General features: G+C 40.2%; 1 protein-coding gene across 5 annotated transcripts in view; it reads right to left on the bottom strand.

Annotated features, from left to right (window-relative positions):
- Positions 1-12,128, bottom strand: part of GPM6B (glycoprotein M6B) — a 259,232-nt gene that overhangs the window by 52,474 nt on the left and 194,630 nt on the right. For 3 of the 5 annotated variants that reach the window (XM_039339845.1, XM_039339844.1, XM_039339846.1), the window contains exon 2: positions 6,179-6,286. The exons of the other annotated variants lie outside the window; for them this stretch is intronic. In XM_039339845.1, coding sequence (XP_039195779.1) covers positions 6,179-6,286 — 108 coding nt within the window. The remainder of the gene's footprint in view (positions 1-6,178; positions 6,287-12,128) is intronic. 5 annotated transcript variants of the gene reach the window in all.

The raw sequence follows: 12,128 nt of genomic DNA on the forward strand, positions 1-12,128 counted from the left end.
AAAAGGAAAGATAGAAAAGAAAATAACCTCAACCTTTTATCATTCTATTGGTCAGCTTGTTAAAAAAGAAGAAATTGTAGCTTTTCATTATTCCACCTGTGAACTTGTAAAAACAAAAGAAGTACAGCATGTTATTGGTCCAACAGTGAAATAAAGGAGGAGATACCAGAGGTTCACCAGAAGAGGGTGGGGAAAACAGGACAAAATGGCTCTGGAAGGCAGAGATCATAACTGTTGGGGAGGGAGTTGTGTTTGTTACAGAGCACAGTAGTCAACTGAACTAGAAGCATTTGCCTGCAATGGAATGAAGAATGGCAGGAAAAATAGCTTGTACTTGTTGGGCCAGCATATGACACAGAATGCTACTTTTGATGTATAGCAGGAAAGGATGGGTGGAAGTGGCCTTCCTGGAATATTGGGAGCAGATAGAGGATGACATTATACATCCTTGGCCTTGAGACAAGGTTAGTGGCTTATACTCTCAATGGAGCAATCTGTCTTCCATTTCACCTTTATTTTTGTTTCTTGCGTGTTCTTTGGTGGACAGTTGATTGGAGGACCTGTTGAAATTCCCTTTTTCCTCTTTTCTTAGGAGGGAAGGTAATTTTAGTCTGATAATCTTCTCCTTATGCTTCCAACAATTAGTAAGGTGTTTTTGTTTGATATGTGCTGGCATTTGCTAAAGTTTGTATGCATTTTGCAGAAATGTTTCTCATTGTCCTTTTGTTGTTTGTCACAACAAACAGCCCTACAACAAAGGTTTGCTTGAATTTTTATCCATCTTTTCCATTTCTTTTTTTGTTTTTCTAAGTTTAATATATACTGTTTGCTTTTCCTACTTTTATCTTCATTCAGTTTTATTTAGGGGTATAGGGATTACTTGTATGTATTTATCTGTACTGTAAATCAAACTATGCAAATGAACCTTGATACTGAAATATTTGATTAAGGGAATCCACTTTACTGCTAGAAAACATGAGTATGCATTTCAGTTTGTTAAGGCATGGAACTTGGGAACAGACACATCAACATCTCTTCCCAAGTAAAAACATGTGAGGTAGCATTATGGAAAATTATCTAGGAGTCAACATAGAAATGGATATCTCAGCTTCTTTCTGCAAGTTCTATCTTTAAGTGCATTAAGACATAAATGAATTTTAAGTGATGTTCAATAACAAAATTGTCTCCTAAATATTCCTATGTTGTGGGGTTATTATGCAAATGGGAAAAATGGAATAAGCTTTTATTTTCAAAATTTGAGTTTTGTTTCTAATTTATTTAACTTGGTTAGGAAAGATCAAGAGAAGCAACTACTGTAATGGAGTCAAGAAATCAAGCATGAAAAGAGATATGGCATATTGAGTCTATTAAAAAAAATGAAAAGATTTTTACAAACCAGTCCTTTAAAAGTTCTTAATTATCAATCATATCAAAGATACTGCACCTTAATACAAGAAGTTTCTTGAAAACTATTTAGAATTTATATCAATAAAATGAGCTGATAACTGTGGATGGTTGTCTTTCTGCAAAGTGCTCCAGAATGTACGGTTGCTGTTCAATCAATGTGTACATCATTTGTAATTTTGCAATTTTATATCATAATTGTATTTGCCCAATATGATGTAAAGATATGGGAGAGAGTTGGATAGAATCAACTTATTTCTACCTAATGGAATACTCAATCAGAATAGAGCTGGAAGGGATCTTGGAGATCTTCTAGTCCAACTCCCTGTTCAAGCAGGAGATCCTATACCATTTCAGACAGGTGGCTGTCCAGTCTTTTCTTTAAAAACCTCCAGTGATGGAGCACCTACAACTTCTGAAGGCAAGCTATTCCATTGGTTAATTGTTCTCACTGTTTAGAAAGTTTCTCCTTAATTCCAGATTGCTTCTCTCCTTGATTAGTTTCCATCTGTTGTTTCTTGTCTTGCCTTCTGGTGATTTGGAAAATAAATTGACCCCCCTCTTCTTTGTGGCAGCCCCTCAAATACTGGAATACTGCTATCATGTTACCCCTAGTCCTTCTTTTCTCTACATTAACCATACCCAATTCCTGCAACCAATTCTTCATATGTTTTTGTCTTCATGCCTTTAATTATCTTAGTTGCTCTTCTTTGCACTTTTTCCAAAGTTCAACATCTTTTTTGTAATATGGTGACCAAAACTGGATGCAGTATTCCAGGCATGGTCTTCCTAAGGATTTATAAATAATACTTATAATACTAATGATGGCTTTCTCCCATATAGAATGGCATATGGAGTATTATTAATGGAGGAACTCCACAGCCTGTTAACTATATAATTAGCAGTCAATATGGCTTCTCCCCAATATGATTCTGCTCATACCAGAATCCTCCAATAATGAATCTTTCATTGTTTGCAAAACACCATTCCTTCTTTCAGCTACACCGTTCTCTGCTGCTGTGTAAGGATTTGTACGTCTGTGTCTTATCCCCAACTGCCCCAACCATTGTTGGAATTTAGTTGACATAAATTCAGTACCTCTGTCAGTTTGCAACTGACACATTTGTTGTCTGTACCTTCTCTCTACAAAACTTACACACTGCTTGAATTGTTGTAGCACCTCTGTCTTTGCTCTAAGCAAGTAGCAAAATGAATACCTGCTATAATCATCAACAATTACCAGTGCATATTTTGCTCCTCCCAAACTGGCTTGCATAGGTCCCACCAGATCTGCATGGACCAGCTCTAGAACTCTTTTTGTTTGTCTTGTGCTACATTTACTAACTGGGAATGCCTTTGACTTTGATGCTTTGCATACTGCACAGTCCAAATATGTTTTGCATCCCTTCAAATTTAGCCCTTCTGCAAAATCTTGCATTTGCTGCAAAACTTTAAAGCTTACATGGCCAAGTCTTCTATGTAGAAGATGAACACATGAATCAACATTCTTAAATATATGGGAACATTGAACCTTTTGTCCCTGCAATACATATAGATTATCTTCCTTTATGCCTTCTGCACAAATATTCCCATTCCTTTTGATGAGACATTTCCCATTTACAAAAATGATCTCAAAACCTTGTTTGTCTAAATTAGACACACTTAACAAATTATGTTCCATCTCAGGTACACAAAGCACATTGGTAAACTTTGATTCCAAATATGGAATTTTTACATCGCCTTTTCCAATGACTTTTGCTTTCTGACCATTTGCCAAAGCCACAGCTTCTTGTGCTACTGGAACAAACCTGCAAAATAATTCAGAGTCATTAACAATTGTTTGACTTGCCCCACTATCTATTAGCCACTTGTCTCTGTTGTTGCTATTGCAAACTTTTGCAACACCAAAATGTTCCTTTTGCAAAACAGTCCTTTTTCCTTGCACAAATGTCTTTTTCTGCAAATTGTTCCTCTGCAAACAGTTCCTTTGCAAATGTGTCTTTTCTCCACAAATGTAGCAAGTCTTTTCCCGCTCTCTGCTTGCTCTCTGCTTGCAAAATCTCTCCTTTGTTGCAATTTGGTCCAGGTCTGATCTGCTTGTTTCTTCTCCTCTGGAGACTTGCAGTCTGGACCCCCTCCTCAGGAATTTCTCCTCCTCCTGGCTGCTTCTAAAATGGTGTTTTTGTTCTTCATTAAGCAAACATGCCTTTAAAGCCTCAAACTTTAAGTCTTGCTCTTCTTTGCACTCAAATATTGCAGAAACTGTGTCCCAGGTTTTATCTAAACTGTTCAACACCAATAAAACCTTCTGGGACTCAGGGAATATAATCCCACGTTGTTCTAAGTCCAAAAATAAACTTTGCATTTTATTTAAATGCTGTTCCACAGATTCACCTGGTTGCAAACAGGCTCTGTAAAGTTTTCTTGACAATTGCACTATATTGCATGCAGAAACATTCACGTGCACAGCTCTCAACTTCAACCAAATCTCCTTTGCAGTCTTTAAATTTGCAACATTTAGAAATTGTTCATCACCTAAATTCAAGATGAGATAAGCCATTGCTTGATCATGGCTTTTCTGATCTGCAGCTGCAAACACTTGTGGTGGATTTTCAACAATATACCACAACTCTTTAGCTTTCAGCAAACATTCCATTTTTGCAGCCCATACAGTGTAATTCTTCTGGCCTAAACGAGGCACAGAGTTTTCCTCAAATTCCATTGCAGCCATTCTGCTTATTCTGCCTTGTTCTTATACTTTCTAAACACAGGCAATTTCTTCCAGCTTTAAATTACAATGCAGTCCTTAGTAAGCTCTGGGCCCATAACCTGTTAGAGATTTTTAATTTTCTCTATTGGTGAAAAATAAATCAGAAGCTCTCACAGTTGACTGCATTTAGCTGATTCAAATAACTTTATATTTATATAAAAATATTTACAATACCATTCTTCTTTACAGCAACATAGCTTAACGAAGACTTCTTACAGAGACAGACCAGAGACAGACATGAGACTGGAAATCCAGCTCCTAACTCAATACTCTTTTGCACAGACTCAGTAGCACTTTCTTCACATTGGCTTACTGAGTTACCACATGACTCTTCCTGTTCATGAATATTCCAACAAATAATTTATAATACTTCACATGATTTTGATTCTGATTTTGAGCCATGTGATGCCTCTGTTTATGCAACCAAGGAGTATATTAGCTTTTTTGGCTGCTGCTGCACACTGCTGGCTCATAAGTGATTGTCCACTAGGACTCCAAGGTCCCTCTCACAGTTATTGTTTTTGAGCCAGGTTTCACTATTCTGTATTTGTACTTTTAGTTTTTCCCACCTAGGTGTAACAGTTTGCTTTTCTCCACATTAAATTTCATGTTGGATAGGCCCATTGTTCAAGTCTGTTGAGATCTTTTTGGATCCTGAGCTTGTCTTCTGGGTGTTGGCTATTCCTGCCAGCTTAATGTCATCTGAAAATTTGATGAGTTCTCCTTCTAGTCATCTATGTCATTTATGAAGATATTGAAGAGTACTGGGCCTAAGACAGAACCTTGCGGTCCCTCATTGTTTACTTCCGTTCATGTAGATGTAGTACCATTAAGGACTACTCACTGAGTATGGTTTGTCAGCCAGTTAGAAATCCATCTGCTGGTAATATTCTGAGTCTTACTCTTAATCCTGATTCCCACTCTTATTTCTACCTTATGGAACAAGAGACAAAAGATAAGCAAAGATTATTCTATAAATAATCTCCAAAAAATTTCCTTACAGGGAAAACCAGAACATTCCCTATGAGGAAAGTTTTTTGAGAAGGCGGGGGAAAGAGGAGGTAAACAAAAAGAAAATTTACCCAACCACCAACATACAAGAATTTTCAGTGACAAACAGTGTGGAACCAAATTACAAAACTGGTCTATTTGGAACAGCTCTTCTTTATAGCTTAATTAGCCACCAGTATAAAATTAGTATAACATGGCCCCTTCTTCAAAACTCATTTGTCAAAGAAGCATATCCTCTGAAAACATTTAAAAGATGGAATTAATACTGATATCTACTGAACTGTAAAAAAAAACCCATTGCATGGGGAAAATACCATATAGACCATTGACTAAATATTATTTAGAGTATTTTCTATGCTAGGGCTATTTTGAAGGTTTCATAAATTCATTTATCTTAGTATCCAAGACAAATAACTCTGGGTTTTTCAAACTAAGACATTATTGGATGCTCTTCAAATTTTACAAATGCTTTATAGATTTTTTTTTTTTTAATGAAAAGTATACTTTGAGATCCAGCTCTGATCATGGTCATAATACAAAGCACAGACATGTCCTTCCTCATAATGGAAAGTGGCTAATTATTTTTTAATTTAATTTTAAAGCTTTGTAAAGGATATTAATTATCAAGAAATTTGTTTTAAAAAAAATCTTACAGTACCTTCCCACCCCTACATGGCTTGTCCCACAACATTCAAAACTGTAATGGGATTAGGCAAATATTCAATTCAAGGAAGCAGGAACTGAAGTCAAATAGATGATCCCCCAAAGATACTAAAAAAACATTTGTTCTGAATAGTAATGGTAGCTTTTAAAATCATACAATTGAAGTTTTCTTCAAATAAGTTCAAAAGCAAAAGAAATAAGCCACGTGTAATAATTAGTTTCTAATCTAAAATCAAAGTCACATATTTTTGAAATATTGCTAAAGCTCATGAAAGCAATTCTTATTGTATTTAAACTCATGTAGATATTTGACTCCATCCTTTTATTTACCTTGACTAATATTGCCTTTCAATGGTGACACATGATGGTACTGGTGTAGCCTTGAGCTCTTGTGTATCCATTGGTACATGCCAATTTCCATTTCTGGTCTGGTGATCACTGCCAATTTTAGGTGGTAAAATGTCAGAGTTTCCAACATAGTCATATTTTATTACTTCATTCAATTCAATATTAAATATCAAAAAGCAGGAACAGGGAGCATTCAGAACAAAAATAACCACTTTCAGATTTCAGTAAAAAGAGGAAAAATTAACTAGCATCAAATTTTAGAAGCCACAGATAATAGCAAAATCTAGACTGCCTATTAGATTCTTCAAAACATATAAACTTGTATTTTAAATCCATTCCATCATTAATAATATTCAGTGCTAAACAAAATCATTTGTTTTAAAATTGTATTTTTATTCTTCATCTGATTCATTCTTTCAATGCCTTCTTTACTGGCAAAATGCCCTTCTACAGCTGATAGAATAGAAAAACTAAAGTAATTTAATTGTGCTAAAACACATGTATTATTGTTAGCTTTTCACTAAAGCCAGCCAAAGAAAATCATTTCCAGATGTAGAAAGTATAATAAAGTGAATCAGTTCAATTGTTGTGGTATTACAAAGTTAATGCCTTGGGGTGGTGGGTGGGGTAGATAAAATGGAGTTGCAATATATTGTATTGATTTTTTTCCACTACCATACAATTGAGCATGTTTTTGTGATAATCTAGCTGAAGTGGTGATTTACAAATAAGACAGAAAAATAACTTTTTCCTCCTCTTTCTCCTATTTTCTGGAATAGGTAAAATTGAATGATCCAATATAGTAGATAGTCATAACTAAATACAGCTTTTATAATGCAATTATCACCTACTCCAATTTATGGATTGGTTTAGGGAATTGAGGCAGCATCATATTTCATTTATAATTTCTAATCTTCCTATATTTTCCCACCATTTTGGCCATTTTTCTTCCTTTTCAGTACAAAAAAAACCCAACCCACTAAGGGGTCCAAATAAGATATTTTGTCTGCTAGGAGTTGGCCATTTGCAAGAACTTATTTTATTTTATAATCTGTTGCAAAGCAATATCTATTCAGAAATGCTCCAAAGATGCATTTTTGTATCAAAATCATGGAATTGCCAAAGATTCAACCTAAACTCATGTTCTTCCTAAAATAGACTGATTTTTTCCTTTAGCAGTTATCTCCCTAATTTATTAATTAATTCCTAAGAGACAATATTATGTAGCAGAACACAAATGAAAGGGAATCAGATTCTCTAAATGCATTGTTTTCATAAAATCCCTGCTAATTTATATAATGATTAAATGGGAACTCATTGGAAAATTAAGGGAACTGTAATTTTGTTTGCTGAATATAATCAAACATTTTACTTACATATTGGAAGAACACTGATTCCAAATCAATCTTCAGCTGAGTTTGGGTTAGAGGCAAGTAAGTGTAATGTTCTGTAATGTTTCATGTAAATCAGCAACTAACATACCACTCCATTAGCACCCCTATCATTAAAATAGTATATAAAATATTAATTGTTTAAATGGGAGTTGAAATCTTTTTACTTATGCCAATCTCATACCACTAATTTTGTTACTGTAAGAATCTGACTCTTAGATACATTGGACAGAAATCCAAATAGACATTACCATCTCATAGAATATGGTATTTTCATTCAATTAATCTTATCTTTCTGCTTAAAAGCTAGAACCATTTAACATAATCATTTCTTAGTATTTCCCTATGCACATTTGTAATGCATTCAACTGTACATTAACTTCTACTGGCTGTGCAAACGATTATCTGTTTGTCACATCAAACTGGAGTTAGCATGCATGTCTAGAAACTATAACTGTATTACTTTGGTGGAAAAACTAGAACTCCGAGCTACAACTCTAAATGGAAAATATTCTACATGTGAAACAATTTCTGCCAATACTGTGAAAAATTTAATCAGCATGATTTGTATTAAAGTTTAATGTGCTGTTTGAAGTTTGAGTTACATTGTATATTAGCTGTTCTATTTATTTATTTTATTTATATACACAGTATTATCAGTTTTTTTTTTAAAATAAGAAAAACCTAAAAACTAGTAAAAGCACAAATTTATCATAATCCAGGAAGCATGAATGCTGATTATCATGTTCTCCAGAATATCTATCTTTGATAGTTTCCAGAAGACAACTTTGAGAGCAGAAAACCTTATACTGTATTCAAGGAATGAGTGACCTACAATATGATCCAGAAAAACTGTTTGTCATCCAGGTTGATGCCAGCAACATAGCAGTGGGTGTGGTACTACTCCAGGAAAACCAGGAAGGCCAACTGCAACTTTGTGCCTACACCTCAAAGAAACTCACAGAAATGAGCAAAGATGGGCTGTCTGGGAGAAGGAAGCTGTGCACTCGGCCCTCCTTATCTGGAGGCACTTCCTGGAAGGGAACAAGATTCCTTTCCAAGTATGGACTAATCATAAAAGCCTCAAAGCTTTAAAGTGCCCCAGGAAGCTGTCCCTTAAACAAGCTTGATGGGCCCAGCACTTCCACCGATTCAATTTTACTCTCCGATACTTACCTGGAGAGAAAAACTTTTTGATAGATGCCCTGTCACGGATGCCGCAATACAACAGCATGAAAGCTGAAATAGTCAAACCGCTATTGCCCACAAGGCAATTAGTAGCCCCTGTCATCAGGGGGGAAGTGCCACTGCCATGAGGCTTTGCAAAGCCCCCCAAGTGGCCATGATCCCCCTGACCAGCCAGCCAGCTACCATCACTGATCTCCTCCTCATGATCACCCCTTCCCCAGCCAGCCAGCCAGCCACCATCGCTGATCTACTCCTTACCTGGCCAGCCGACCTCACGCTCTCCTCCTCCTCCTCCGCACTCAATTGGCTGCTAGTGTCTTGGTTGGCTCTGCTCCATCCAAATTGAAGAAAGCTGCTTTCTGCTGCGCCTCTGCTTTCTTCAACTCGGATGGAGCAGAGCCACCCAAGCCGCTAGCAGCCGATTGAGTGTGGAGGAGGAGGAGGAGGAGGAAAAGAGCATGAGGCCAGCTGGCCAGTTGAGATGGAGGTCGGGGATGGTGGCTGGCTGGCTGGGGAGGGGGCAATTATGAGGTCAGGGGTGATGACTGGCTGGAAAGGGAGGGATTATGAGAAGAAGATCGGCAATGGTGGCTGGCTGGCTGGGATGGGGTGATCATGAGAAGAAGATCGGTGATGCTGGCTGGCTGGCTGGGGACGGGTGATGATGGCTGAAGAAAATGGAGGTGCAGCAGCAGAATTATTCACCATATTGAGAATATTGATAAAGGTGGTGAAACATTTTTATGACCATGTAAAATTCATGAAGAGCTGGCTGGTTGGGGAGGGGGGGAAATTATGGTTGAAAAAAGCGGAGGCACAGCAGCGGGATTGCTCTCAAACAATAAGAGTCAGGTACGCTGCTCGCTCATGTGTGCCTGCCTTATTGAGAGCAATCCTGCTGCTGCACCTTGAGTGGGGAGGACGAGCTTTGCTGCTGGGCTATGCCCTGCCGCTGCCTCCCAAACTCCACCTTTGCTGCTGGGGAAAGCCACAGTGGCAGGGTGCTCAGGGCAGGGGAGGTAGGAGGGAAAAGCGGCGGCAGGGCACTCTGTACAGGGGAGGTAGGAGGGAAAAGCAGTGGCAGGGCGCTCCGTGTGGGGAAGGTAGGGAAAAGTGGTGGGGGCACTCCGTGTGGGGGACGTAGGAGGAAAATGCAGCAGCAGGGTGCTCCGTGAAGGGGGTAAGCAGCAGCAGCAGCAGCAGCAGTGGAATTCTGGGGGGGAGGGAGCAGCAGAATTTTGTGGCTACAGGGTTTTGTGGCTACCAGTGTTTTTTTTCTGTGGGAAACGGGTCCAAATGGCTCTTTGAGTGTTTAAGGTTGCCGACCCCTGCCTTAAGGAACAGAAGGGGCGTTGTCTTACCTGAACGCCTTTTCTCAGTACAGAGATGGAGAATCCACCAATGGGTTTTCTCTGTCTGCCTGCTCTTGAGACCAAGTAGTCAAACTTGACACGTCCCCTCTTGCTAGGAGATCCAGTCTTAACGAGGGCGAAAGTGGCTGAAGGTGGACGAGGCGTTGGCTCTCAAACTCTTAAATAAGGCCTAACTGATCTAAAGGATGGGTGTGGATTCTCCGCCTCCATACTGAGAAAAGGCGTTCAGGTAAGAAAACGCCCCTTCTCCAGTACAGGAGATGGAGAATCCACCAATGGGACATACCAAAGCCTCACTGTCCCTATGGGTGGGAAACAGATAAGGCCAGACTAGTGTCTTCGGAGGCTACTTGTTGAAGGACCCTCCGACCAAAGGAGGAGTCTGCTGAGGCAAAGCGGTCTATTTTGTAATGGCATACAAACAGGGAAGGCGAGGACCATGTCGCAGCCCTGCAAATCTCCTCGATGGACGCCTGAGTGGCCCATGCTGCAAAAGCCACAGCACTGCAAGTGGAATGGGCCGTGAGATGACTTGGAACTGGCAGGGAAGAAGACTGGTATGCCTCCGCGATGCAGCTCCGAATCCACCTGCCTATAGTGCCAGTTGAAACCTTCTGTCCCAGAGAAGCTGGACAGAAAGATACAAATAGGGCCTCGGATCTATGAAAAGGTGCCGTGCGCTTGATATAATGCTGCAGGGCCCTGCGGACGTCCAGCATGTGCCACTCTGGCTCCAAGTCATGGGAAGGATCTGGGCAAAAGTTTGGTAGTATGACTTCCTGTGCTCTATGAAAAAGCGAGTTTACCTTGGGTACAAACGTGGGGTCCACCCAGTCACTGTGAAAGATGCAGAGGTCATTCCTGATCAAAAGGGCGGCCAGCTCAGAGATACATCTGGCCGATGTGATGGCAATTAAAAACACCACCTTGATAGAAAGACTCCGCAACGGGACAGTTGCTAAAGGTTCAAAGGGCGTTTTTGTTAGGGCGCGAAGGACCCGAGGTAGTTCCCAGGAGGGGTACCTGTGTAGCACAGGAGGTCTGGTGTTACATGCGCCCTTGATAAAGGCGCGAATCCTAGGATGATGGGCCAGGGGTCCAGAGTCCGCACAGGTAAGTATTGTGGACAAGGCTGCCACCTATCTGTGAATCGTCGCGGGTACGAGGCCTTTGTCCAGACCTTCCAAGAGGTACTCCACTATCTAAGGGATGGATAGTTTGTGAATGTCTAACTGTCGACTATGACACCAATGGCAAAAACTTTTCCAAGTGGAATCATAAATGCGATTGGTCGCTGGACGGCGGGACGCCTGAATCATAGTGATGGCACGAGGGGAGAATAGCTCTTGTGTCATTATGCTGTGTTCAAGTGCCAGACAGCTAGCTGCAAACACTGGGGGTCCGGATGTTGGAGTGAACCCTGATGCAGAGATACGTGATGAGGTGGAATCCGCCATAGGAAATATTTGGAAAGAGACATCAGGTCAGCGAACCACGGCTTCTGTGGCCAGTAGGGGGCCACGAGGATCAATTCCGCCTGCTCCTGGAGCAATTTGCGAATGGTCGCCGGTATGAGTGGCAATGGTGAAAAAGCGTAGAGGAGCCCCGGTGGCCACAGAATCTGTAGGGCGTCCATTCCCTCCGCCTCCGGTAGAAAGTAGCGAAAATAGAACCTGGGAAGTTGGGCATTGATCGATGATGCAAACAGGTTGATGACCGGTTTTCCGAACCTGTGAAAAATCTCAGAGAACAGCTCCGGATGTAACCCCCACTCCGAGGGGTCCACTGTGGCTCGACTCAGGGAGTCCGCTTGTTGACTGTTGACCCTCGAGATATACTCGGCCCTGGTGGAGGCCAGGTTGGAGTCTGCCCAGGAGCCCAGGGTCCGTGCCTCAGACATAAGGGACCTGGACCTTTGATTGTGGTGACCTTTGATTGTGCGTGTGAACTTGCGGAGGGCCAGGTAGATGGCCCTGAGTT

This window comes from Crotalus tigris, unplaced genomic scaffold (assembly GCF_016545835.1).
Source record: "Crotalus tigris isolate CLP2741 ecotype Arizona unplaced genomic scaffold, ASM1654583v1 scf7180000017740.2609645, whole genome shotgun sequence".
Lineage (NCBI taxonomy): Eukaryota > Metazoa > Chordata > Lepidosauria > Squamata > Viperidae > Crotalus > Crotalus tigris.